Source organism: Ochotona princeps, chromosome 26 (assembly GCF_030435755.1).
Source record: "Ochotona princeps isolate mOchPri1 chromosome 26, mOchPri1.hap1, whole genome shotgun sequence".
Lineage (NCBI taxonomy): Eukaryota > Metazoa > Chordata > Mammalia > Lagomorpha > Ochotonidae > Ochotona > Ochotona princeps.
Genome location: NC_080857.1, coordinates 29,884,165 through 29,911,439, shown reverse-complemented (window position 1 = coordinate 29,911,439; position 27,275 = coordinate 29,884,165). Strand labels below are relative to the sequence as shown.

Below are 27,275 nucleotides of genomic sequence, written 5' to 3'. Positions count from 1 at the left end.
GGGGGTGGGTCTCCCAGGTGGGTGGGAGGGACCCCAGTACTTGAGCGATCACCTGCTGTCCGCCACCACGGTGTACATCAGCGGAATGCTGGAGCTGGCACACATAGCCAGGGGGGGAGAGTAGAACACAGCACTTTGTATAGGCTGTGAGTGTCTGAAATGGTTAAGCTCTTTGCCTGCCATAGCAAAGGCTTATCTTTACTACACATCTTGAACTGTCTAAAACAGCTCCCTTTAAATCTGTCACATAGCTCCAGCCACATAAAGATGAGACAAACTAGATGGAAATTAGGCTGGCAAAGTGTAGTTCATTAGCTCCATGTTTCTGCTGTTTAAGATTAGGTCAGCATATGAGTAAAATTCTTAAAAAAAAAGTGAGGAAAGATTATAATATAAAAATGATCATTTTAGAAAAAAAGACATACTTAAAATACTATTTTATGATTTAGAGGAAACTGTTAAATTAAATAACCATGGCAACTGTGGATATGAAAAACTGAAAACCTTAAATCCTACAATCTCAGCTGGCCCATCAAGTAGGGTCTGTCCGAGACTCATCTTCAAACAAGTGCTAATTAAACAGATACACTCATGCAGTGGTTGAGATAAGATGATGTAATTAAAATATGTAGCTAACAAGAAGTTTATATATTTTAAAAACGATTTCTGTAGTGCTGTTTGCTGAAACTACTGGGGTCTGTGCGATGGCTCAACTGGCTAATCCTTTGCCTGCAAGTGCCAGGCTCCTATATGGGCACCACTTCATGTCCCAGCTACTCCATTTCCCATCTAGCTCCCTTCTCTGGCCTGGGAAAGCAGAGGAGGATGGCCAAAAGCCTTGGGACCCTGCATGTGCATGGGAGACCCAGAAGAGACTCCTGGCTCCTGGCTCTGGATCAACTCAGCTCTAGCTGTTGTGGCTATGAGGGGAGTGAACCAGCTGATGGAAGATCTTTCTCTGTCTCTCCTTCTCTCTGTAAATCTGCCTTGTCAATACAAGAAAAAAAAAAAAGGTTGGTTAACTTCATTGCTTTAATTATAACTAAGCCATTCATTTTGCTTTGCTTTGCTGGCTCGGGTCTCCTGCCTTCCTGCAACCCATCCTGGTCATGGACACAGGCCAGTCCTCAGAGCTGAGCATCCTTCATTTGTTAGGCTCACTCGCCACAAAACTTGGAACAACACTGAAGGCCTTGTTCAGCTGAGAATTACACCATTTACACTTGTTTCCTGAAATAATACGGGAAAGGAATGAATACATGGTTTAACTAAGGGAGTTACCGTGAATCACCTTTTACTGGCTTTCTACGTCTGCTCAAGTGCCTGCTCAGAGAGCCTCGTTTTGCTTAACTTACTTGGCCACGACAGCATTGATGTGAGTCCTCACAAGTCCCAGATATTGGTCAATCTGTGCCTAAAAGACAAAGAAGCCATGAGCAGCCCCACGGGTGAGCACATCATGACACTGGATGTGAACATGTGACGTGGCTTAGAGCTTACCTGGTGCTTCACATACACGACAGGCAGGGTAAACATGGAGACCACAGCTAGGAAGAAAACGGACACAGTGTTAACATTCAGACGGCGCTCAGGCAGAAACAGCCGACATGCTTCCGCAGTTACACGACATTCTAGCATTATCTGACATCACGAGAAATCTAGATGAAAGATGACAGAAAGGTTCTGAAGAAAAACAAAGCAATTTAAGTCTTTTCAGCTATAATGTCATCATTTCTGCAATGATCATAAACTGTGTCTTCCCCCAAGATGAAGTGAATCTCTCCCTGTGGCTGTCACTGCACACAGACCCAAGTCGCATAAAACCAGCTGTGACCAAAGGAGAAAACAAGAAAATCCAAACTTCAGACTCAGAAATTCCTTGTTAGGGCATCATATAAATCGCACTCTTTGAACTGAGTTGGGAAGTGAGCTGGGCTTATTCCTGAAAGTCTATCAAAGTCAACTCATGGCCGGCAACCTAGGAAGCCACTGTGTGAGTGTGGGAAGGCAGGCGTGTGAGAAAGCATGTTGTTCTGTCGTCCACCCTTACCCATAAGCAGCAGGGTCAGGCCATTGAAGAGAGCGCCAACGTACGTCAGGAGCCACATCAGAACTGCAAACTGAAGATGCATGCGATGATCAGATGTGGAACCACTTCGGACATAAAACACTCCAACATCATTCACTATGAGATTACAATCGTGATTTCAACAGGAAAAGAAGGAGGCAGCAAAGGTTTAAAGCCCATCACAAAGTCACTCTAAGAGCACTGGGTCTTTCGATCCCTTGCAACTCTTTCGATCAATTTGTTGCAAGATTCAAGGGACTCAGTGAAATAGCAGCCTAGGTCAGGGGTCAGTGAGCTAGGACCCATGGCTTGTTTCGTGCAAACCCATGGGTTAAGAAATCGTTTTTTTTTTTCATTTTTCAATGGTCAAATAACATCAAAACAGAAATCAGCCTGTAGTTTTATTGATGCACAGTTGGAAGCTTTTATTTATGTGTTGTTTTTTGCTGCATTTAGCACTACAGTGGACCAAACTCAGCAGCTACGGGAGAGGTGCGGGGATTGCAAACCCTGAAATGTTTTCCTTTTTGGTCCTGTTTAGATAAGGTTTCCCAATCCCCTAAAAAAAACCAACGTAAGAACTGGTAGCATCCCTGGTATGCCACCCCCAATCATGACGTGCTGAGTCAAGCACCTTAAGGGTCAAGGTCATGACTCCCGTGTTTCCTTCTGCCCTCCTCTAGTTATCAGGGAGCCCTTGGTACAGGGGTGCCAGTCAGCAGTGGAAAGTGTCCTTGGAGAACTCAGCTTCCCCTGGGCTGCCCCCCTAGTCTGCTCCTGGCCTTACCAAGCCATGACTGATGCAATCTGATATCCTATGTGAGCCACTAAGGGGCCAAAGCTGCTGCTTAGAGAAACTGGGCGAATTCAGCAGGGCACCAGCAATGCACCCTAGTACCTTCCGGCCCCTCATCAAGGCCTGGGCTGTGCAAACCTCTGTCTTTCAAATGGCTCAGCCCTCGGACACTCGGAGGTCTTACTGTTGGCAGAGTTCCTTGAAGAAAAAGGACATATACTGTTGTTCTTCCCCCACGCGGATTTATTTTTTAGAATTATTTTAAGGACACTGGCCGAGGAATTGAAAACGAGTTAAGACAAGCTGGTTGATGCTGTGTGTCCTGGGTCTGATCGCAGCCAGTGGTTGCAGCGAAGCTCTAGACACATGTCTGAGCTCTCTGAGGTTTTTTTTTAATCTGTAAAAGGGTACAGACTGCATGAGCTCCAGGGCTTTCTAACTATAGGTCAGTGCCTATATGATATTGTCTATGATACAGCACTGTTATTACACATTCAGGGAGGCAAAAGTCAAGAGCGCACAGGGAACAGTTTAGCAATCCTACTTTAAGGGAATCCACCAGGTCCTGGACGAGGAAGAGCCGCCTGAGCTCCTGCAAGGTGCTGTTGACGTAGAACTGCAGGCAGGCCGTGTACTTCTGGATCTGCTCCTGGGACAGGGTGATCTCCAGCTCCAAGTAGGTCCTGCCAACAAACATCCCACAAGAATCCCATCAGAAGGTGTCATCGACAGGCTGCCACCGCCCAGGGCGGCTCCTGTTCCCTCTCTCACTACCTGGGGACAAGCCAGCTGCCACGCTAAAAGCTTGTAGCCCCCCGCAGCACGTAGGAGGCGCCTGGTGGGCGTTCTGTTTCTGTCTACCAAAGACACAATGTTGGAGGGTGCACTGATAATTCTCAGGAATCTTTCAACCAGCAGCAGACAAAAATTGTCAAAATCAGCCGCTTGGTTGAATTCTTCACCTACAGCTGCCTGAAAATGAGCTGTCTTTTAAAAATAGTTGAGCTAGCTGAAAGTCTGGGTACACACTGGTGACTGTATGCATGTGTTGAAGCATCACGTGGTTGTACAATTTATTACGTGCCAATCAACATTAGAGATAAAACAACGACACGCTCACTGATTCTATTGAGTGGTATTCTTGGTGGTAGCACTTTCTTCACTTGTGCAGTTAACTCATAAAACACATATAGCAATATAAGCAATAAAACAGAAAAGGACCAGCCCAGCTTGATCAAGTTCCTCTACAACAGCCCAGTCCTCCTTCCCTCTTTCCCTCTTCTGCTTTTGAACAACACCATATTGTCTACTTGGAGGATTCTCCTGGGATTCTTAAAGTGCCCACTTCACCCCGGGCATTGAAATGCAAAGCTGAAGCAACACAGTGGCTGGTGTTTTAGGGAATGCGAGGGACTGAATGCGATCCCTCCCCCACCAAACTCAAATGCTGCGACCCTAGCTCCCAGGAGGATGGTGCTACAGACGGGCTTCGGGTAGCCGGGTAGGGCTGCAGGCCTCCTGAACGGGATCAGAATCCTTAGAGAGAGCATCATGATACCTCTATGGTCCTCTATGAGGATACAACCTGCAGAAAGTGGTCTGCAACTCAACCCCACGCCTCTGGAACCATGATGAACTGCTGTTGTTCAACTCTTACAGTTTATGGCATTTCATCACAGCAGCCCAGGAGGATGAAGACAGGGAGTTGGCATTTAAATGATATGGTGTTTTTACCCCTTTGGGGAAAAAAAAAACTGGAAAAATACTGATTAGTCATTACAGCATGTTCTGAATTAAAATGCACTGAGTTAGATATTCCTTTTATTGATAAGAATGACTCAGTCAAAGGAGAGTGTTCAATTTGTCACCTGAAGGAGGTGATCTAACTGTGGCTGGACTCAGGTTCCCACACCTGGAGACCGGATATACAAGCTAAACAAGAGGAACCTGCAGGCTGGGGCTGCAGGGCTGGCACTGGCAGGCAGTGCCACAGCACCTGGGATCACACTGCAGACGCCATGGGCTGGGTGGCTGCAGCTGGCAGTGCTGACCCCATCCTCTGCCACACCGCCCAGCAGGGCACTTAAAAAAGTTCACGGGGAAATGAAATGAACGGCAAGCTTATTTTGGTACAAAAATATTTTGAAGCCCACGCATACTTGTTTTTTTATAATACATCTTTCGCATGAACTCTTGGAGTTTCTGAATATGCAAGCATTTCAAACTTGTTTTTTAACGTCAAAATAAATTTACCTTTAAACCCTACTTTGCCTGTCTATTTTGAGGTTCTCTCATATGTTCTTTTAAGTAGATCCATGATTGCAATTTTAAATGTCCTCATTTCAATCTACAGTCTAATCACATGCCCCGAAAGTATGAAAACGCAGGAGAGGACACACGGTGAGAGTTGGCATCCATCACAAGGATAACCTTTCAGAGAAAGCGTGGAAGTGAAATTCTACACACCACGGTTCTGGCTCAGTGCCACCTGCTCGTCACGTGAGCTGGGGCAGGTCACTACTTCGTCAGACCTCAGTTTTTTCATCTGTAAACAGGGGCTGGATTGCTTGCCGCACACACGTAGGGGATTGGGATGCCCATTGGGAGTAATTAAAATTAAACTATGAAATCAAGGCATGATGATACTTGCAAAAGTTCATGGATATTACCCATTATGAAATACAATGCGTAGCTTTCATTTTTTTTTCTCGGTACCAGAATACATCGATCATTTGAGTCCATTCTCCATGACATTTTAGAAGTAGCAGGTTAGGATCACTGAATTCATTTCAGCACCCACCGGCAGGGTGTTGTGGTGATCAGGGCACTAGACCTGACCAGGAAGGGCAAGAGGTAGAGCGAGGGCTGGGGCGGACACTCACTTGAAAGGGTGGCCCTCGTCGGTTTTCTGCACAGCTTGCAACACAGACTTGTAGATGCGGAAACTGATGGTGGCCGAGAGCGCGGCCAGGGCCAGGTAGGCCACGACGCTCACCACGCTGAACTGGGTCAGAGAGAAGAGCAGCAGCAGGAAGCTCCCAAACACGATCCCAGTCTGCTTGATGTCCCGCCAGTACAGCAGGTCGATCGCTGTGGGCACAGACAGACGCACACACCACTGAGCGCTATGTCCAGATTGTCCTATAAGCAGGGGCCCGTGCAGCTGCACCACGGGCACTCACTCTCCCTCCATGTGGCTCAAAGGAGTCTCCAGGGACACCGCCTCTGAGCGAGGAGCTCTGTGAGCTATGTCACACACGTGTTGCTGGGAGAAACGTCAAAGCACAGAAGGTTCTGCAGAGGACTCACTTCTGGGTGGCACCGATCTGGACGCACCTTGACACCCTGCTGTCTCCATGGCAACCTGCTGTCTCCATGGTAATCATACAGAGGTGCAAAAATATTTTGAAGCCCATGCATACATTTTTTTTTTAAAATTTGTATATTTCCAGGAAGGGGCAGCAACAACAAAAATGGATGTACAGGAAAATTCAATGCCTTAGAAAGCATGCAGAGATTCCAGGACACTCAGCCAACGCCACCAATGTTTGGACAAAGATGTGAGGGGACTTCACAAAGTCCATGGGAAAATGAACTTAAAAGTTTAGTGTAAAAAAACATTTAGGGATGCATGCCTAGTTTTTCCATAACATGCGTTTTCCATGGTCTTTCTGGAGACTCCTTGTATTATTAGCTTCTTGGACAGTTAGTACACCTGGAGACAGCTGGCTTGAATAACTGGATCCCAGCCACTTGCTCAGAGACCTGCAGGGAGCTGCTCCCACACAAACACCTGTGTAACTGGGAGAAAGAACAGTGTAGGACACGCCCCATCCCCTGGGAACAGCCACCCCGCATCTGTTACACAGGTCTGTTAAGAGGCGCGGCCAGAATGGTCAGTTTGTTCTGCAATCAGCTGTGGTTACCCCCAGCAATGGGAAGGAGGAGAGAACTACCCCTCCCCGCAGGCCCTCTCTCCCCCCTGCCTCGCGCATCAGTGACATTAACTCAGAGATTCTAATGGGTGGTCGCTGGGCAACAAACTGTGCTCTTTCCTTTGTAGCACTTGTGCAGTGTCAGAAGTAGAGAGTGACTCTCAAGCACGTTTGGGTGAGAGGCAGCAGAGGATGGTTTAAGTCTTTGGGACCCTGCACTCATGTGGAGACCCAGAGGAAGCTCCTGAATCCTGGCTTCGGACCAGCCCAGCTTTGGTCATTGTGGCCATTTGCAGAGTGAACCAGTGGATGGAAGATCTGTCTTCATCTATCTGTTTTTCCTCTCAATATCTCTGCTTTTCAAATAAAATGAAAAAATCGATTAAAATTCAACGTAGAAAATTGCAGAGTCCATGGTTCAACCATGGAGTGCTTGTTTCAGAGCTGGGCCTCCTCAGTGGCTTACATGAAACAGTGGTTTTGGCAAAGCTGGTAGCACTTGAAGGATATGATGGTACGTTAGAATCTGCAGAGGGTGCCTGGTACCGTAACAGAGGACAGAACAAATTGATCAACTACCCCAGCCAAGTGTTGGCAGTGAAAATCTGGGCAAATGGTGGCTCTAAGGTAGCCAGTGGGTTCTGGAGGGATTTCACCCTACTTGGAATGGTGAGATTGGCAGCAATTCAGAACTATCAAAACCACTTGAGCAGTGCCCTCGGAGCATGCCCCACATCGGGGACCTGGGATGATTGGGAAGCTGAGTGTGGCTTCTCCTTTTATCTCCCCTCTTTTTCCAGATACAGGAAAGAATAAGAGAATGTGGAAACAATGTCCTTACCACTTTCCTCTAGCCCTTGACTCTTTGTGCCCTAATTAAGTGTAATCCAGTACATAAAGATCATCAAAACTTAAAAAAAGTTTTTTTTTTTTTCAAAGAAAGTTGAGGAATCTATCCTGACCTGTTAACTAGGGAAAGCAGAAGCAAACCCTAAACTTGATGCTTTTCCGAAACAAAGTAGTTATCCCTCTCATGTTATATGTTAAATGTCTCCAAAAGTTATGTAAAGTTTATTTAGCGCAACCTACTTTTCTTTAAAATTGCCTTCAGAACTAAATATTTAAAGAGAAATTTTCACTAAAGCCTTATCAATAATAAACAGTTATTGATACTTTAATATCTATCAAGCGCAGAAATCAAGAAGTCATACATGTTTACACCTGCTTTTAAGGAACCTAGCATCTGCCTAGGACGTCTGAGCATCCATTCAAACAAATGCTGACTCAATGCCAGTATATCTTACTTTGCAGGAAACAGCTAGAGAGTTTGCGGAAATGATATTGCTAGAAATGACGAAATGTGGAGGACAATTTGTTAAAGAGATGGAGGGGAGAGATAAGAAAATATTATGAAGGATTCGCGGACAAGAATGGTGACTAATTAGCTTGGAGGACAGAGAAGGAGCGTTAATTAAGGGTAAACACATTTCTGAGGTGGCTCAGTCATTAGCACTACTGACAAAAATAGGAAATAGAGAACGAACTGGTTTGGGGGAAGAGCTGACACTTGTGTTTAAATCCCCAGGCTTTAACATGACATCAAAATGGGGCATTCTGACACAGCCCCGGGGCGGAGATGCCAGGCAGAACACAGATGCATGGCTGACAATCGCATGTGGTACTTAGTAACTCTAAAAGGCCTGGGAGCTGAATGACTTCTCGAGGGTCTGCCTACAGTTGCTCTGAACTGCAACCATCCTGGCTATCCTATACCCAAAGACATCCAGAAACGTGTTCAGTAGGCAACTGGAGATGCAGGGACGAAATTCAGTAAACACGGTGAGACACTCCTGTTTGGTGCCTTCTGAGGTTCAGGGGAGGAGGGATACAGATGAAACGGAGAGCTTAAAGGTTAAAAAGGACTAAACGGAGCCATAAAGGGTTCACAAATAGTGGCCGACCAAGAGAAAAAAGCTTCCTCACACTGCAAGGGAAATGAGAGCTGAGCCAGGACCACTGGATTGATCTGAAGGCCAGTCGCTCCCTGACAGCTGCCAGCAGCGGTGGGCACAGGTGCCTTCTCGGAAGCGTGAGGTTAAAAAAAGATGGCAGTTTGGGGAGTAGGAACAACCAGTAAACCTTAGAGTTGAACAAAATCTGAGGATATTAGAGGAAAGGAAGAGGTAAGTGTTCCGGAAAGAAAAGACTTTCGGTTAAGCCGAGTCTCAACAAAGGCAGGAAGTGCTGAAATTACTCCCAAGTGCTGTCAAAGACAGAAGACAGAAGGGCCACGTGAAGGTGGACAGGCACTCGAAGAAGCTATACATGTTGCAGCAGGTATGTGCTGAGATTGAAATGACAAATGGTTTGGGAAAACCAGCTCTGAGAGTTTCCTTGGGGAAATGAGTCATGCTTTTTTCCTGAGATGGAAGACGATGGGGACAGAGCTCAAATTTGGTAGGAAAACCAGTGTTAGCACCTGCGTGCAGTGAGGGGCCACATGTCTGGGGCACCCAAGAACTCTTAGAAAAATTAAATGAAAAGATAAATTTGTTTTGGTGCAAAAATACCTGAAATCCATACCGACAGTGTCTTCAAAAAGCCACAGAAATGTCTTCTGTGAAAAATCTATTGGCAAGTTTCAAATAATATATTTTAATGACTTTTTAAACTTTCTGAAGTACTTGGCTACTGAGCAGGTAGGATGTGGGCTTCCCCAAGTGAAATATTTGCAATTACATAGCGAGTTTCCAGTAGTACAAAAACAAAAAAAGAGAGAGAGAAAAGAAGAAGAAAGGAGATGGAAGGTATGTCGCTAGCGGTTCCAAAACCTTCTAAGATAACAGACACTCTGCTTTTCAATGCTTTGTTTTTATGCTAACAACAAACTAATCCAAACTCTATTTTGTCCCCTAACTCTCTCTCTCTCTCTCTCTCTCTCACACACACACACATTCCCATCCAGCACTAAACCTCAGATCCCCTTACCAAAGATCCCATGAACCTCTGGGTCTCACGAGCCAGGATGGGTCCTGAGGCCATTGTCCTCCCGTATTTTATGGTCCCTCCATTGAGTACAGATCAGGAGATGTCGCAGGCGAGCATGGCCTTAGAGTGAGGTTGGACTCCAAGCACTCAAGACAGTCTCAGGTAGTTGAGAGCAATTGGCTTGTCCCACTGAGTCAGTCCACCAACAAGTCCTAACATGTTTCTTAATGTTGCTCCTCACACACAATTACGTTTTGTGAACTAATGTTTCACACAGGTTAAACATATGCCAGTTGATATTCCAAACATTTCATGCTTTGAGGGGATGGCTATATACAAAAATATTCTGAAACAAGTTTTGTTATTATGCATACCACAACACATCACTCGTGCTTCCTATATTTTATGTGGAAAGGCTAAGAATTGTGGATATATTGGATTAGAGAAAATATGTTATCAAAATAGAAGTTTGCCTCTTTCCTTTTACCTTTTAATATTTTAGGAAGTTCAAAGATCTGTATTAGGACTTATCCTATTTTTCTGTAAGAACATGATGACCCGTAAAAATACAATAAGGGTTCACAAAAGGATTGAATGTAAGGACTGGCATCAACGAAACAGGGTCTGGTTCAACTCAAGCTTCCAGCGAGGGGTGAGGTGTGCGGTCCTCTGATAGGCCCCTGGCTGAACCAGGGCAGTGGTTGGGCTGGGAGGTGGCCATGGCCGTGACTCAGTGTGGTGAGGTGCAGACCGCTGGCCCCCAAGCTCTGATGACTCAGTGTGAAGGGTAGGAGGGGATGAAATCGTATGCTGACAATTTCTGTATTTCACATCTGCTGTGCAAATGCCAACTTTTCACATTTTCCTTTGGCTTAGAGTGACGTAAACTTTGTGTAGGAAGCTTTGAGCATCAGACCCAGAAAAGTAGCCTTTTGAACAAAGTTTCCACCAAAGCCAAGTAAGACAAAACTAAGAACCCCTGTAGCTACGCTGTGCAAGAAAGCAGATTTCCTTGTCTTCGGATGGCCCGGAAGGCAGGACAAGTCACCTGAGCATGCACACACTGCACAGGCTCACTGGGACGGCCACCTGCTGGCCCTGCTGCAAGTTTGTGGAGGTGCTGGTATTTGGCCAAGTTCTTAGGATGTCGGTTGGGATACCTACCCCCCCCCCCCCCCCCCCGTCACAGTGCCTGGGTTTAACTCCTGATTTGACTCCAAATCCCAGCTTCCTGCTGGTGCATGCCATGGGAGACAGTGAGTGATGGTAGTGCGTGTGTCCCTGCAAGCCACAGGAGAGACCTGGGATGAGTGCCCAGCCACTAGCTCAGCCTTGTCCAGCCTTGGCATTTAGGGACTAAAGTAATAGATGGGTGCTCTACCTGTCTATCTCTCAAATAAATCCAGAAATTTAAAAAATATGAAGTTTATGGACAAACAGAAAACCAAGATATGCTGATTTTGCTGCAAATTATTTTTGAAATTCACACAAGGTTTTTTCACAGTGTACTTTTCTCATGAGTGTTCTGAAGATCTTTGATTTGCATGGATTTCATAACCATTTTGCACCAAAATAAACCTTTTGAGGTATCTTTTGCATATGTTTTAGAGTTCTCTCATTTAAAAAATGTTTCTTCCTCCTCAATGTTCACTCCAATCAGATCTCCTCCATTTAAAATGCAGAGATTACATGGTAAGATTATCCATGAACATCACACCCCTCAAAGGATGGTCACATTTGGTGTTAAACTTATATAGTATGCAACTAAAAAGATAAAATTCCTTCATGCTACTGTTATTATTTGAAAATTGTAAAAATGAATGTGAATGTGCCCAAAGGCTAACACGTCTGCTTTGAATGGGAGATTGACGCATCCTATCTGATCAACAGGCTGGTTTGGTGACCCCTTCTCCAATCCACAAAGGTCAACACCACCTGCAGCCTGCCTGCGACCGCGTTAGAGCCTATGCATTCCAGCATGACCCAGCAGATTGCAAGAACCTGAGATTGAATGCCAGCTCCAGGGCTCTCCTTATGTCTGGCATCTAATCAATAACAGAAAAGAAAATAGGCCAAGTTTAGAGTTACTAGCTCAAGGCGGAATGAAATCCTATGTCAAATTTCTAGAAAGAAAGTCCTTTGCTGCAGTCCAAGTTTTTTGGTTTGAGAAACAATTTTTGATGCATTCAATGACCTGACCCAATAGTAGCTGCATCCAGAAAGTTTATGAAAAATGTATAAAGTGAAAAGACATCAATATAGCTATTTATAGTTTATTTACAAGGCAAACAGTGGTATAAATGGGTAATATAAAGTGGCAATCAAGTGAACGCAGCTATCTGCACTACTGTACCATATCCTTAAATGTCTGTTCCTATTCCATCTTCGTCCAGAATAGATTTCAAGCAGTACTGTACTACAGGCTTTATGACAAGTAAGAACTGCTCTCTAAAAAAAATCAAGTGGAGAAACAGAATAAAGTCCTCTTCCTAGAAACATCAGCATGTCAACAAATTGAAGAGTGGATTTGACTGTCATAACTGCACAACCTTGTGAGGAGTGTCAACAATGTAACTTTATCCACCCTGGTGCCCAAGGTCATTACTGAAAGACTGCTCCTGTGAGTTTCAGGAAGTCAGGTCAATATACCAGATGGTTATGAGAAAGAATAGAAGGAACTTTTCTACTTCAACCTACCCCCACTTTATGCTGGGAAACGAAAAACATGATGGTAGCAAATGCAATGGAATACCTTTTTTTTTTTTTTTTTTTAAAAAATTGCTTTATTTTACTTGAAAGTCAGAGTTACTGAGAGAGAGAGGAGGAGAGATAAGAGTGATCTTCCATCCACTAGTTCACTCGACAAATTGCTGCCACAGCCTGAACTGTGCCAGTCCAAAGTCAGGAGTCTGAGGCTTGTTTTGGGTTTGCCACACGATTGTGGGAGCCCAAGGACTCGGGTCATCCTCCAATGCTTTCCTAAGCCATTAGCAGGATTAGACGTGGAGCAGCCAGGACACAAAGTGATGCACATATGGGAATCGGGAATGGGAAGAAGACTAGCGTGTTGCAACACCACACCGGCCCCAATGCTTTAATCTTAACACTGAGACCTCTGAAAATGACATCTTGTAGACACCTAATCCACAAGTTCCATTTACCAGGGCTGTCTGCTACACAGGTCATCCAGAAGCGCTGTGGCCAGAGGGGACAGGGACCTTGGCTGATGAGGCATCTGCATTGATGCCACCTCTCAGGCCCCACAGGACCCTCCTAAACACTAGACTACATCACGCAAGCTTGTGGGAAAGTGGCATTAAAGGAACAGGTGTTTGACACACTGGTTGGAATGTCCCACATCCCACATTAAAACCCCTGGGTTGGAGTCCAAGCTTTCTCCTTTATCAATTTCAGCTTCCATTTAATGTGTGCAGTGGAGGCAACAGGTGACAGTTCAAGTTCTTTGGTCACATGGCAGACCAGACTGAGTTCCAAGCTCTCGCTTTGACCTGGTCAAGGCCAACTGTGGTGGGCATTGGGAAAGTAAACTAGAAGATGGAAGACTGTCTGTCTCTGCCTTTATTTTGATTTAAAAAACTGAAAAAGCGTGGAAATAAAATTTAGTTTGGTACCACAATTTTTAAATCCGTGCAGAGTTTTCCCATAATGGGCATTTCAAGGGGCTTTTTGAAGACCTCTGTATAGCCAGTGATGACTGTCCAAAGATAAACACCAGCACTATAACCAGATGTTTCAGTAACATTTTGGGTATTCTGAAAGGGAAGGCGTTTCTCTACATGAGCTCTGGAGGACACAACTGAAAGCCACTGCCAACAGCAATCCTGCACTCTCCTTCCACAAGAGGCAAAGGACACCCAGACTCCTTCAAGCTTCAGAAGGCTGCTGACATCCTGAGCTGTCACCTGCTCCTTCCCAGAGTGCACTTCGGCAGGAACCAGGAACCAGGAGCACCGCAGGGGACTCAGACCCAGGCAACCTAATATGGATGCACAATTTCCCAGCAGAGCCCAGCCAGCTGTGCCACAACTCAGCCTGTCAAAGAGGCTTGAGGTACCGAAGGTTCCCAAGTATTTTTTTGTTTGTTTATTTACCACACAAAATACAAAATCGGGTGCCCAGCAGCATGGCTCACGGCTAAATCCTTGCCTTGCATATGGTACCCAGATCCCATATGGGTACCAGTTAGTGCCCTAGCTGCTCCATTTTCCATCCAACTCCCTGCTTGTGGCCTGAGAAAGCAGTCGAGGATGGCCCAAAACCTTGGAACCCTGCACCAGAAGAAAATCCTGGCTCCTGGCTTCAGACTGACTCAACTCTGGCTGTTGCAGCCATTTGGGGTGTGAACCAGCAGAGGGAAGATCTTTCTGTTTCTCCTTTTCTCTGTAAATTTAATCTGCTTTTCCAATAAAAATAAATAAATCTTATAAAAAAAATCAGAATTGTGAATGTTGTCTTTTGTCCATTAATCTTTATTTATTTAAAAAAAATTCCTAATGGCAGAATATCAAACAATCCTAAAGGCAGACAGCTCTTGGTTCTTTTTTAAATGACTAATAAGAGCTGGTGTGGTGGTACAGCACATTAAGCCATCTTCTTGTGAGGGTGGGATCCTATATGAGTCCCGGATGCTCCATTTTCAATCCAACCCCCTGGTCATGCGCCCAGCAGAGCAACAGAAGATGGCTCACGCTCTTGGGACCCTGCTATTTGTGTAGGAGACCTGGTTTCGGCTTGCCTCAGCCCTGGCCATTGCAACCATTCAGGGGGTGCAATGAACCAATGATGGAAGACCCTTCCTCTCTCTCTAACTCTGCCTTTCAAATAAGGACAAAAATTAAAGGTAAGATGTTTAAAAATTTTGAACATGGCTATCATGGCAAAAACATTTCTTGAACTGAAGAAAGAACCATCTTTCATTGTAGCTGTTGTCCATGCAGTAAATATTACATCTTTCCTAGCAACCACTGCAACTAGATTTGAAGCTTAGCAACCTCATACAAGTTTGGTGAAATGTTTCTGAAGGAACAAGATTGAAATATAAACATATTTGAAACACTCCAAAAATTAAAAGTCACAGCTGTACTCTTCATTTATTTAAAATTAGCCCTGGTTATGGCAAAACCTTCTAAATACCACTGAAATCATTTCCCTTTTTTCATAATACATAAATAAGTAGAAAATTTAAGGAAGAGAAAGGCTACTTTGCTGAGATTTTGCTCACAGATGCAGCTCAAACAGATTTTGGGGGAAATATGAAGGGTCTTCAGGAAGTTCATGTGTTATTAAAAAATTAAGTACAGACTTTGACATATTTTTACACCAAAATAATTTTCTTTTAATTTTGCCTTCTCATTAGCTCTATAAACCACACTGGTAGAATTACATAGTTTAAAGTCTAAAACTTCCAACCCTTTCCTTACATATTTGAATCATATAGTGTAAGTTAATTGTCAAGATTTTAGAGTAGCTATTATTATTATTATTATTATTATTGTTAACTGTTACCTAGGCAGAAGGCAGTTTTTACACAATCACTAATGTAAAAATCTTTGCTTTCCAACTGCGGGCTTCATCAAGAGTTAGCCACATTTCTTTGAGTACTAAGAACTTGTCAGAACTGATAAAATGTCGATAATACATGGACCAAATTTAGCAAATAAAGTTGATAAGGATGGTAAATTTGTTATGACAACATTAAATCATTTTTGAAAAGAGAAGTGATATTATGAAAGCTATTCACATAAGGCCTAACTCACACAAGTATGAACTTTTGTTTTGCTGGATTCAGTGAGTTTTATGCTTTATGTTCTAAACTGATTAAAATATATCAAGTACTTCACAGATTCTGCTTCACAATATAGCACCTATATTAAAGATCAAAAATAAATGAGCACAGAATATGCTTGTAAATATAGAGAGAGGAAAGAAATAGAGAGATCACTTTTAGAATGAATGAATATGGAATGGGATGGAAGACTGTATCTCCAGTCCCTATTCATGTATAGTAATCATAATTTATAGAATACCTGCTTATGATTCTTTTTGATTAAACAAGTATTAATTCCTGAGCATTCAAGAAATTAATAGAATGTTGTAAATGTAGATCAATATTTTTGTCAACCTTTTTCAATCATGGTGGATCTTCTTTAAAAAGGGGTGGGAGGGGCCCGGCGGCATGGCCTAGCAGCTAAAGTCCTCGTCTTGAACGCACCGGGATCCCATGTGGGCGCTGGTTCTAATCCCGGCAGCTCCATTTCCCATCCAGCTCCCTGCTTGTGGCCTGGGAAAGCAGTCGAGGACGGCCCAAAGCCTTGGGACCCTGCACCCGCGTGGGAGACCCGGAAGAGGTTCCTGGTTCCCGGCATCGGATCTGCGCGCATCGGCCCGTTGCGGCTCACTTGGGGAGTGAATCATCAGACAGAAGATCTTCCTCTCTGTCTCTCCTCCTCTCTGTATATCTGACTTTCCAATAAAAATAAATAAATCTTTAAAAAAAAAGGGGGGGGGCAGGAGGAGGCCGTGTGATGTCTCAGCTGGTTATTCTTCCACCTCCAAGCATGGCATCCCATATGGGCACTTGTTTAAGTCCCGGCTGCTCCACTTCCCATCCAGTTCTCTGGATGTGGCCTGGGAAGGCAGCAGAAGACGACTCAAAGCCTTGGGACCCTGCACCCATGTGGGAGACCCAGAAGAAGCTCCTGGCCCCTGGCTTTGGATCAGCTCAGCCATGACCATCGCGGCCGCTTGGGGAGTGAACCAGCGTACGTTAGATTTTCCTATCTCTCCTCTCTGTAAATCTGCCTCTCTGATAAAAATGAACATATCTTAAAGAAAAAAAAAAAAAAGCTAAACATCGCCATGAATGCATGTGTAGTTTAAAATGGAAATATCTTCCTTAGAAATGATTCTACACTGGGGCTGGTATTGTGGCATAACGGGTTCTATGGTGCTTTCACCCCATATGGGTGCCAGGTAGAGCCCAGGATGTGCCACTCTCAATCTGGTTCCATGGAAACACATGTGGAAAAGCAGCAGAAGATGGTCTAAGTGCTGGGGCTGCCACACCCACATGGGGTGTCTGGGTGAAGCCCCTGGCTTCAAGCCTGGTCCAGCAACAGCCATCGAAGCCATCTGGGCAATGAACTGAAGATTTCCGTCCCTGGGTCGCTATGTGTCTCCCTCCATGTCTGTCTCCCTGTAATACTGCCTTTCAAATCAATAAATCCATTTTCTTTAATGGTATCACTCTCTTTTTTCCTCTCTCCCCACCCCCTGCCATATATATGTATATTAAGTGATATTCAGTGAATACTAACAATGATCAACTTGTGGTTTTCATTTGAGCTTCAAAGGGAAATTTCCATATGTGTTTATTTTGCTGCACAAAGCTTGGGATCCACATACAGTGCTTTCATATGAATTTCCCATGAACCTTTTGAAGGTTGCTTGGATACAGAAATTTCTTTTCTTTTTTTGGCAACAACGGAAAACTAGTCTTTTAATTCCATTTCCTAAGACCTTTCTGAGTTGCCTCACACTTAAAAAGTGTAGGCTTCATCGTCATGCTCACGCCCTGTGGTAAGGACCCAGCTACATCTCAAGGCCAACTGTTGGTCAAAGAAACACAGTGAAGTCCCTAAGCTGGGTTACAAGAGCAGAAGCCAGCAACCGGCACGCGGCTAGTGTGCGTGGAGACTTCCGGAGAGTGAATGGACGCAAGTGGTGATGATGCTAACAGCAACGAATCGAATGCCTCAAGATTGCTACCTGGGGGCTGTTTTTTTTTTTTTACCTTCAAGAGAGAACCTGCATCAAAACATCTCCAGACAAGCAGGCGACACTTGTTTATTTCCATTTCCAGAGCCCGGCTTTAGGAAGAGGTGGCCACTGCTGTGATGGGGGACGTTCCATCATTCGAACTGAAGCAAGGGATCACCTTCATTCAATCTACCACTTACCAGAAAGCCCTGGCAGAACACTCATCCACGCGAGGGGTTATCAAGGTCACACAATCACAATGTCGCAGGTGGGTTCAGATCTTTAGAAAAGTCCTTGAGCAAAGAGCCATGTACTCCAGAGGCAGAGCGTAAGGAATGAAGGCCTGGACTCTGGCAGCCCAGACTTGCAGCCAGTCTTTGAAGCCACAGTCCTCCTTCCGAAAATGGGAATAAAATGTATGCGCTCTGGAATTTCAGAGGTTGACATGCAAGTAACGCATTCGGTAAAATTGCCCCATTAATAGAATACTGATCTGCAAGAGACGATCTTAGTGTTTGATTGGGTTATCGTTTTGCTCTTATTTTACCTGAACAGAATGTATTTCAGCTCATTTGTGATGACGTCTCTTGTTGGTTACATATGTTGTGTGTGTGTGCATGTGTGTAATGTAGTGTAATATCTACTTCGTTTTCACTTTGTTTAAACATTCTTATGATGATTTGTACTGTTGCTATGATGTGTATGCTTTGGCCTGTGTACACACACACACACACCAAGATACCTCAAACTGTTCATGTCAAATGGAATTAAATGGTAAGTTAACTTCGGCGCAAAATTTATGGAAATTCGTGCACATGAGAGGTCTTCAGGAAGCTCATGAAATGCATACTAGGCAAGATGACGTGTGTGCACACAGTTCCCCGTGTGTGTGTGCACGATGGTTTGTATGACACAGTGGGGTCTTCCCCGAATATTCCAAATATGCTACCATTTCTCCATGAGCTAGCTAACAGAGGAACTCTGAAACTGGCACTGTTTCTTCCAAGCAAAGCATTCACCTGCTCACACGTTGGAAGACTCTTCCAGCGACACCGCATTGGCTCCATGCAACTGCTCACTGCTCACAGCCATTTCTGGGCAGCACCTTGGTGGGGCAAGGGTTGAACTCACAAGAGGTTTTACACTCATACCTTGCACCCTGGCTACATAGTTCACCCACCTAAGGAGCTCTGAAAACAAAACAAACAAACAAAAATCCACTAATGTTTAGCTCAAGCGACGGAGGATCTGTAAGGGTTGGGCCAGAGCATCATTTTGTGCCTCCTAAAACTTCCCTGGGGATTTCTTCCGGGCAGCCAGGACTAACAACTATTTTGATAATGAACGGAAGATGACAATTAGAAAATGCTCAACAAAATTGTATCACTGTAGATGTCGTTTAGATGAAAGGTGTGTGGGAGGGAAGTGGGGGAGCAATAATTCAGCCTTCTCATTGATTCTCCTCTGCCTGTCATCCCACCCACCCTGTCAGTCATGAGTCTGTTTTCAAGGAAATGGCTTTGTCCTATCTGACAAAAGGCAGATCCTGCTGAAGGCGAGCAGGGGGTGCCTCCCGGCCAGGTCCCCAAGAGCCTGAGCGTTAGAAATGAAAACGATGGTCTTCAACCGGACAAATGATAGCATTTCGTATCAAGTACAGATTATGAATGTGTTGTTGTTTTTTTAAACCCCGGGAAAGAAAATCAGTGGAGGCCAAATACAGGACTGTGGTGAATTGACGCCCTGTAAGTTTACACAAATAAAGCAAACCTGCTGTTTTTGCTGTCTACTTTTCTCAGGGCGGACGACATCAGGCACAGTGCAGGCTCCAGCCTTGGCGTCCACCTCCGTGGGATACTCCACCAAGCCGTGACTGTTGGGTGACACAGACACAGCGGGGTCTAAACACGGGGCAGGACAGGAACGCGACAGGCAATGTTCACAGCTGCCTTCTATCTCACAGATGCTATTCCAAGGAATCCTCCTCACCTGCCCTGCGTTCATTCCTTACGGCCATTTCAGTTTTTGATCTACCCATTTACTTTTACATTATTTTCCCATAAACTCACATCATTTGCAGTGGACTGCTGTGTTTGTCTGTTTGTTTGTTTTTAATTTCACTGCCATCCAATCCACCAAGGAGCATGCTCTTAATTCTGAGGCACACCTCCACTTTTTCTTTAAAAAGACATTAAAGAAAAGCCCTTCAGAGACAGGAAAGATGAAAATGCATCCATTTTTTTTTTGATAGGATATAAAATTACAAGAAGAAACTGCCAGATCTTGTTAAAACGAAAACAAAACAAAACCAAAAAACCCCGGCTGCTGCGGGTCCCCGGGGATGCTGCGACGCCCCGCAGGTGGAATTCCAGGACCTCTTTCAATATTACAAGGCGTGACCCCTTCCAAACCCCCGAGTTTCCTACACAGAGTTCCTTTCCTAAGATTCTCCCGCTCTCCCATCCTCTCTCGGTGGGCAAGGTGAAGGCGAGAACTGTATGCAACAAAGGAGATGAATGTGTAAAGAGGCTGAATAAAAATGGCTGAAAAGCGAGGCTGGAGGTGGCCACACCCAGTACTAACAGGGACTGGTTCTAAATGAATCCGTGATCCCGGAGGGCAGTTGGCTTATTCCCCTTCACTTATATTCCCCGGATACCCGCTATGAAGAAATGATAAGCTACAGCCTATTCCGAAGATACGCTAGGAAAAAAAAATATTCACCAAAATCTTTCAAAGTGATCCACCTCAACACGCGGGTACGCCATCGCATTTTCAGGATTTGGCCGTCTGAGTCTGCGTTTACAGGCTCCTTTGTGTGACCACAAACAGCAAGCTTGGGATGGGTGTGTCCCGCCACAAGGATGCTCTAGCCCTCCCAGCAAATGGCTCTGCCAGCAGGCATCAACCTTTCCGCAGAAACCTACGCCCTGGGACGCAGGGAACAATACACCAGCACTTAAACTCCGGGGACGCAAAAGATTAAACAAGTGAATGACCACTGCTCCCAAGGGGGCACGTGGTGCATTATTTAAAACACCAACATTACAACAGGAAAACAAAGGGGTGGAGGGGGGGGTTAAAATAAGAGAGGGGGTCGAGCAAGCACCATCCTTTGATTTCTTAAAACACGCGTTTCCTAGCCCAGCTCTGGAGTGGAAGCATGCACGGGTCCCACAGGTGAAATGGCGCGCAATGGGGCGAGTCCGGGTGCCGGGTTCCCGGGCGCCGCAGGCTGGCATGCACTACTGAAATAAAGAGAATACCCTGACTTTTCCAGTTGCTCCACACACAGTCCATCTTGGTGGAATCAGCAGTGGCCTGCATCTCGCGGGCTTGCGGGGGGAGTTTCGCCGCGGGTCTCCTGGGGCGCCGGCCGTGCGCTCTGGCGTGCTGCGGGGCTGCAGCGCGGGGCTGGCAGAGTGAGGCTGAGGCTGCAGCAGCCGGCGCGCGGCTCCGAGGGGCGGGCGCGTGGCGGGCACCGCAGTCCGCGCCGCAGCGAATCAGCGCGGCCCCGGAGCCGCCTGCGCGCACGGGGATGCGGGCGCCGCTCCACGCGTGCGTGCGCTGGGGAGGGCCAAGGCGTTTCCTCGCGGGGAAGCGGCACACGGGGCCTGGGCGTGGGCGGTGGGAGAACTGAGCATGCAAAAAGGGTCAGGGGTGAGACGATGGGGGGTATTTTGTGCTGTTTCTGGCGGGTCCTAATCGGTGGGATTTGTATTCTAGAAATTTCTTGGAAACCCAAGAGACCTGTTGGCCGGCATGTGCACAACCAACAGCGGGCACAAAGGAAGAGTATGCAGTAGAGGGTCCCCTAACCGTCTGCACTTCGCACTCACCTCTTCTTTAATGTTTAAAACTCTGGCCACATAGAGTTTTTGTTTGTTGTTTGTTTTTCTGAAATCTTCCAAGGAGTGGTTAAATGTTCTCCCTCTGGGTCAGAGCCCTCGGACTCTGGCATGTGGGTCATTGGGCAAGGCAGTGACGGCCCAAATGAGGTTAGAATAAAACTCAGTGTCAGCTTTGTGATGATGCGTGGGAGTATGAGGCGAAGAGGGAGGTTGGTGCATATAACTGGGGAGATGTGATTGGTTTCCAAGCCCAGTTATTTAAGGATTTGAGGGCATTCTCCATTTGAAATACAAAAGCGAAGAAAGGAAAAGACCAATGAGTGATGGCCTCACCTTGAATTCTGAGCGTGACTCCTAAACATTCATGGGAAATGGTATGTAAGAATTAAAATTCGTTCTGATGCAAGATAGTTTGAAAGCCACGCCCGCCACCGGTTCCTAAAAGCATTCATGGGAAACACGTGTTCCGAAAAAACTGTGCCATCGGGTTCAAGAATTTGTACATGAAAATCATTTCATTTCTCCCCACAAACCCAGAAACTTCCTATTTTATCAGAATGTAAAAAACCAAGACATTCACAGCAGGGACAAAATAGATGTTTCGATGAGCGAAAGATAGAAGAAGCAAAGAGAACAGCCAGGCACCTCTGGACAGGTTGGCCTTCCCTAAACGCAGGGCTTTAGGAAATATAGCGGTCACAGGATTCCAAAGCGCTGTTCAGTTGGGTGACGTTTTTCTATTTGTGTTTCCTAAACTCCCTTCCAAAACTTTTCATTGTCATGACCATCTACAGTCAACCAAAGGCTACACGTGATAATGACTCGCCCCATCAGCTGGAAGTTCTCACCGCACGCATGTCATGGGGCAGGAGTCCAGGAAGATGGCCTGGGTCGCTTGCTGCTGGGGCACACGTTTATTCGGCAAGCTTTGCAGGCTTGGCCACTAGGAGGCACTGCCAGTCCATGACAGCCCTTGTCATCCTCCCTCAATCCAGCAGGTGCCTTTCGTGAGGGAGTGGAGAGGCAACAGGGCAATTGACAATTGCGCCTGGCAGGCCATTTCCAGGCGCAGGTGTGCAAGGCTAGCAGGGATGTCTATGGAGGAAGGCTGATTTGAGTGGGAAAGCTGAGAGCGATGTGTCCGTTACAGGGAACACGTAGCAGCACCATCTGCCCCAAAGGAAGGACAAAGTATGGCAGGCTTCTGGGTCATGCATTTTCAGTTACAATAAAATTGACCTTTTGAGGCTGGCTTAGCTGAAGCCATTATATTCACTCATGTTACTTCTGGGGATCGAAGCTTGATGGCGCATGGGGGAAAATTACAAAGTAGCGACTTGAGACTGAAGGTTGCAGAAGAGGAATCATGACCCCGGCAGGAATCACATCCGGTGGAAGGAGAAGTTGCCTGGGGGCAGGAGGAAACAAATTCACGAAGGGCATTTTTCCAGCTAACAGAGTATGACCATCACTTGGCTAGGAGTCCAAGGATGCAGGGATTAGATCCACTTGTCCTGCAAGAGTAAGTTACTTGATCGTTTGTCATCCCTGGACCTCTGACTTACAGTGTCCCATGTAAAGGCCCAGCTTTAGATACTTGTTTCTCTGAAATAATTTATTTCCCATACACAGGGGAAATAGGAGTTTTCTTTGCACAAGTGCCAGAACAGTATTAATTGAAAGTGCCTGCCAGGATGAAAAAGATAAAGTGAGGAGAGAAAAAAAAATACATATGTAAATTTTCCTCTAGCCTGAACTCAAATAGCAAGCACAACAAAGCTTGTGAAAAGCAGGCAGGAACTGCCACTATCTTTAAACCGCAGGAGAACAGACGGGCTTTGTACACAGCCAGCTCAGAACTCGGTTTAAGTGCCTGCCAGGAGAGGAAATGACTTCCTTGGTTTGCAGGATGAAATCATGCATTACGGCGTCTGAGCTGAGAAAAGCAGAGAGGCTGGTGTTCTGCTCTCATCCTTGCTCAAGATGATGCTGACGGCCCGCAGGCTTGGAGACTGGGCTGTGTCTCTCAGCCCCAGGACTGCTTATTTTTTTTTTTTTAAAGATTTATTCATTTTATTACAGCCAGATATACACAGAGGAGGAGAGACAGAGAGGAAGATCTTCCATCCGATGTTTCACTCCTCAAGTGAGCCGCAACGGGCTGATGCGCGCCGATCCGATGCCGGGAACCTGGAACCTCTTCCGGGTCTCCCACGCGGGTGCAGTGTCCCAATGCATTGGGCCGTCCTCAACTGCTTTCCCAGGCCACAAGCAGGGAGCTGGATGGGAAGTGGAGCTGCCGGGATTAGAACCGGCGCCCATATGGGATCCCGGGGCTTTCAAGGCGAGGACTTTAGCCGCTAGGCCACGCCACCGGGCCCCCAGGACTGCTTATTAAACACTTACTGGGTACCGGATGCTGTTCCGGGCATGGAGCAGCGTTCCTAACATTCAGAAGTCTACATGTTACTGTGTGTGTGGACAGGGGCAGATAATTGAAAAAGACAATAGGTGGACCAGGAGCAGTAGCCTAGTGGCTAAAGTCCTTGCTTTGCATGCGTTGGGATCCCATATGGGCGCCGGTTCTAATCCCGGCAGCTCCACTTCCCATCCACCTCCCTGCCTGTGGCCTGGGAAAGCAGTCAAGGATGGTCCAAAGCCTTGGGACCCTGCACCTGCATGGGAGAATCAGAAGAGGCTCCTGGCTTCAGATCAGTGCAGCTCCAGCTGTGGCGGCACTTGGGGAGTGAATTAATAGACGGAAGATCTTTCTGCCTGTCTCTTCTCCTCTCTGTATATCTGACTTTGCAACAAAAATAAAATAAATGTTTTTAAAAAGAAAAGGACAACAGGTAAAGTTTCGTTTGTAGACGATGTACTGGAATGTCAAACGGGTTGGCTGGAAGCTTGCTGCTTCATAAAGGGGTTCAGCAGAAGCCCAGCTCATACGGCAAACCGGGAGCAGACCCTCAACCGAACGACAGGAGAACACTGTCAAGATGAAGCAGAAAAAACTGCTCCGAGATGTGCTAAATCTTCAGCAAAAAACGCAACGACTGTCAAATTAAGCACTTCTCATAGAACTTGATTTCTTTCCCTAATGCTCTGAGAGTGTTAGCAATTGAAAGAAAAGCCACAATGCTAAAAATATACTGAATTATGATCAGAGAACACTAAGAACCCTTGCTTTATGCCATATGGAATCAGGAAATTCAGACAACGAGTCTGGTCCATAACCCACTGTCCTAAGACGCTGCGTGAATTGTGAGGATTGCAACAATAGATCCACACCTGTTGTTTGTCAAGGGCTTTCTTACCTGTTACACATGCGGTTATTAGAGAAGTGCAGTGTGTACCCTCATGTCTGCATTCATTCGATCTTCAACCATCTAGAACCCACACCGAGTGTCTCCCAGTCAATACGCGAGGACCTGACAAAGTTCCTGGAAAATGGCATCAGAAGACACTCCAGCATGGAGTACCAGGCGGAGTGCCAGCTGCTCTGCTTCCGACCCAGCTCCTTGCTGGTGCCCCAAAGAAGCTGCAGCACGTGACTTGGCACTGGGCTTCTGCCACCAGCAGGACAGCAGGGTGCAGTTCTGCGTTTCTGGTTTCTGGATTTTTTTTTCAAAAAGTTTAAGTTGTTTTAATATAAACATTACTTAATACAAACATTATTGAAATCCTTACATGGGTTTCATAATCTACATTTCCATGAACTTTTTTGAAGACCTTCTTCCATTTCTTCAGTTGAATGAAGATGGCTTGCTTTATTCCTTCCCAATTTTTACACTTGAGAAATAAAATACTGAGCAGAGCCCATAACAGAATATCTGACTGATAACTTTAGGGGAGAAAGTGGCTCCAAATCTTACGCTTAGGTGAGATGTTGGTGATTAGTTTTCTGTGTTACTAGTGTCAAGATCATTCTGTTCCTGAAAGTTGTGTCATGAACAGAAACTGAATTCCATCAAGTTGTGTTTCTAACACTACTGTGAAATGACCAGGAGTTTTCTCGCTTGTTTCTTAACATACAAGTGTTGTGCCCTGGGGCTGGCATTGTGGTATAATGGATGAAGGTATTACCTGCCATGCTCACACCCCTGTGAACACCAGTTGGAGTCTGGCTGCTTCAATTGTGGTTCAACTCATTGTTAATGTGCCTGGGAAAGCTGCAGAGGAAGGGCCAAGTGCTTGAGTCCCACCCCTGTGCGAGACCTGGATGAATTCTGTCTGGGCTTCAGTTCTTTCTTTGATTTGGTGGGGGTGAGCTATTGGGTGGGCTCTTTCTCTCCCAGCCCCCATTCAAATAGATAAATATTTGGAAGTCAGAATTACAGACAGATCTTCCATGCATTGGTTCACTGGCCCAGGAGCCGGGAGTTGCTTCAGGAGCTCTCATGAGTGACAGGGGCCACAGCACTTGGCCAATCTCTTCCTGTAGCCACTGGGACTCGAACCAGCACCTAGAGACGATGCTAATGCCACAAGCTACAGCTCTACCCGCTATGTCACAAGGCAGGTCCCAACAAATGAAGCTTCCAAAGCAAATGACAGCCACTGAATTTTGAATATGAAGCAAAACTTTTGTTCCTAGGAAAAAAAAACCCTCACACAGTTCTAACAGAAAATATGTTTACTATAGTGCTATTAAATTTGGATTAAATTTGGATTTGATAATATTTTGTTTACAACGTTTGTATTTATTTTCAAAAAAGATACAGTCTTCCATCTTTTTAAAAGAATATCTGTCTTAACTTTTTATAATAGGATCGATTGGTCTCATCGCTCTAGGTGAGAAATATAGCTCTACCCTCTAATTTCTGCAAGATTTTATGAAAGATGGCATTGTTTCTATTTGAAATATCTGGAAGAATTTACCAATAAAAGCATTCTGGCCTGGAGTTTTTCTTTCTGAAGTGGTTTGCAATATAGATTGAATAGATGTAAGATTTCTTCTGATTGGCAAACTTCTACCTATGTCAACTTTAGTTTTTTTCGCGAATTAATTTCTATTAAATATGCTGCCAAACGTATAAATTATTCAAGGTCTCATGTTTATCTGTACAGAGGCTCCATTGCCAGTGCCACCTCTGTCACGGCTGAGAATGTTAAATTTTATTTTCTCTATTCATTTCTTGGTTATTTTATTTGGAGGTTCCTAAGGATGAATTCATGTCAAGGAACAAAATTTACCCTTTTCTGTTGCATGTCTGAATTCTGTCACTTTTATGATCTCGTTTATTTTCTTTTGGGCTAGTTTCTTTTGCTTTAATTTGTTGTTACTTTACTGGCTCCTTGAAATTGGAGCTAACATTTTCAACCTTTTTCCTTTTCTAAAATGTAAATCTAAACTTTTAAATTATAAATTTGCCTCAAAGCCATATCTTAGTGCAGCCCCAAAATACGCTATCACATTTATTTTCCTTTGGCTCATCGAGTATGTAGAACTATAAACTTTCAGGGATTGGTCTGTTATTGTTTAATTCAGTCACATTCCTCTGCCATCAAAGAGCCAACGGTACTGTTTTATCCATTGATGTTTCTGAGACTCCGTCAGCTTTGCTCTATGTGTCAAATGTACTTGGAAAGAATATCTATTTTGCAGCATTCAGAGAAAGTGCTCCATAAAGGTCCATTAGACCACTCAATTATTATTCAAATATGCTGTTGTTTATTCAAATATTTGTTATTCAAATATGCCAGCCCCCTGCTCATTTTTTGTTTGTGCATCTTTCACGCATCAGGAGAAGTGTAATACACCTAACTTTTGATTTTCCATGTCTAATATTATTTCATGTATGATGGAAGACTGAGAAGTGATGCTGCTTCCTTAGGGAACAGTTTGTTCTTCCTGC

At 45.2% G+C, this 27,275-nt stretch overlaps 1 protein-coding gene across 3 annotated transcripts in view; it reads right to left on the bottom strand.

The window, feature by feature from the left end:
- Positions 1–27,275, bottom strand: part of RTN1 (reticulon 1) — a 187,830-nt gene that overhangs the window by 3,531 nt on the left and 157,024 nt on the right. For 2 of the 3 annotated variants that reach the window (XM_058655541.1, XM_058655540.1), the window contains exons 4-8: positions 5,747–5,954; positions 3,409–3,547; positions 2,051–2,120; positions 1,501–1,547; positions 1,356–1,414 (exon numbers count right to left, since the gene is read on the bottom strand). In XM_058655541.1, coding sequence (XP_058511524.1) covers positions 1,356–1,414; positions 1,501–1,547; positions 2,051–2,120; positions 3,409–3,547; positions 5,747–5,954 — 523 coding nt within the window. Of the gene's footprint in view, positions 1–1,355; positions 1,415–1,500; positions 1,548–2,050; positions 2,121–3,408; positions 3,548–5,746; positions 5,955–20,832; positions 20,993–27,275 lie in introns of those variants that run through there. The other variant, XM_004597640.3, reaches the window with a different exon arrangement.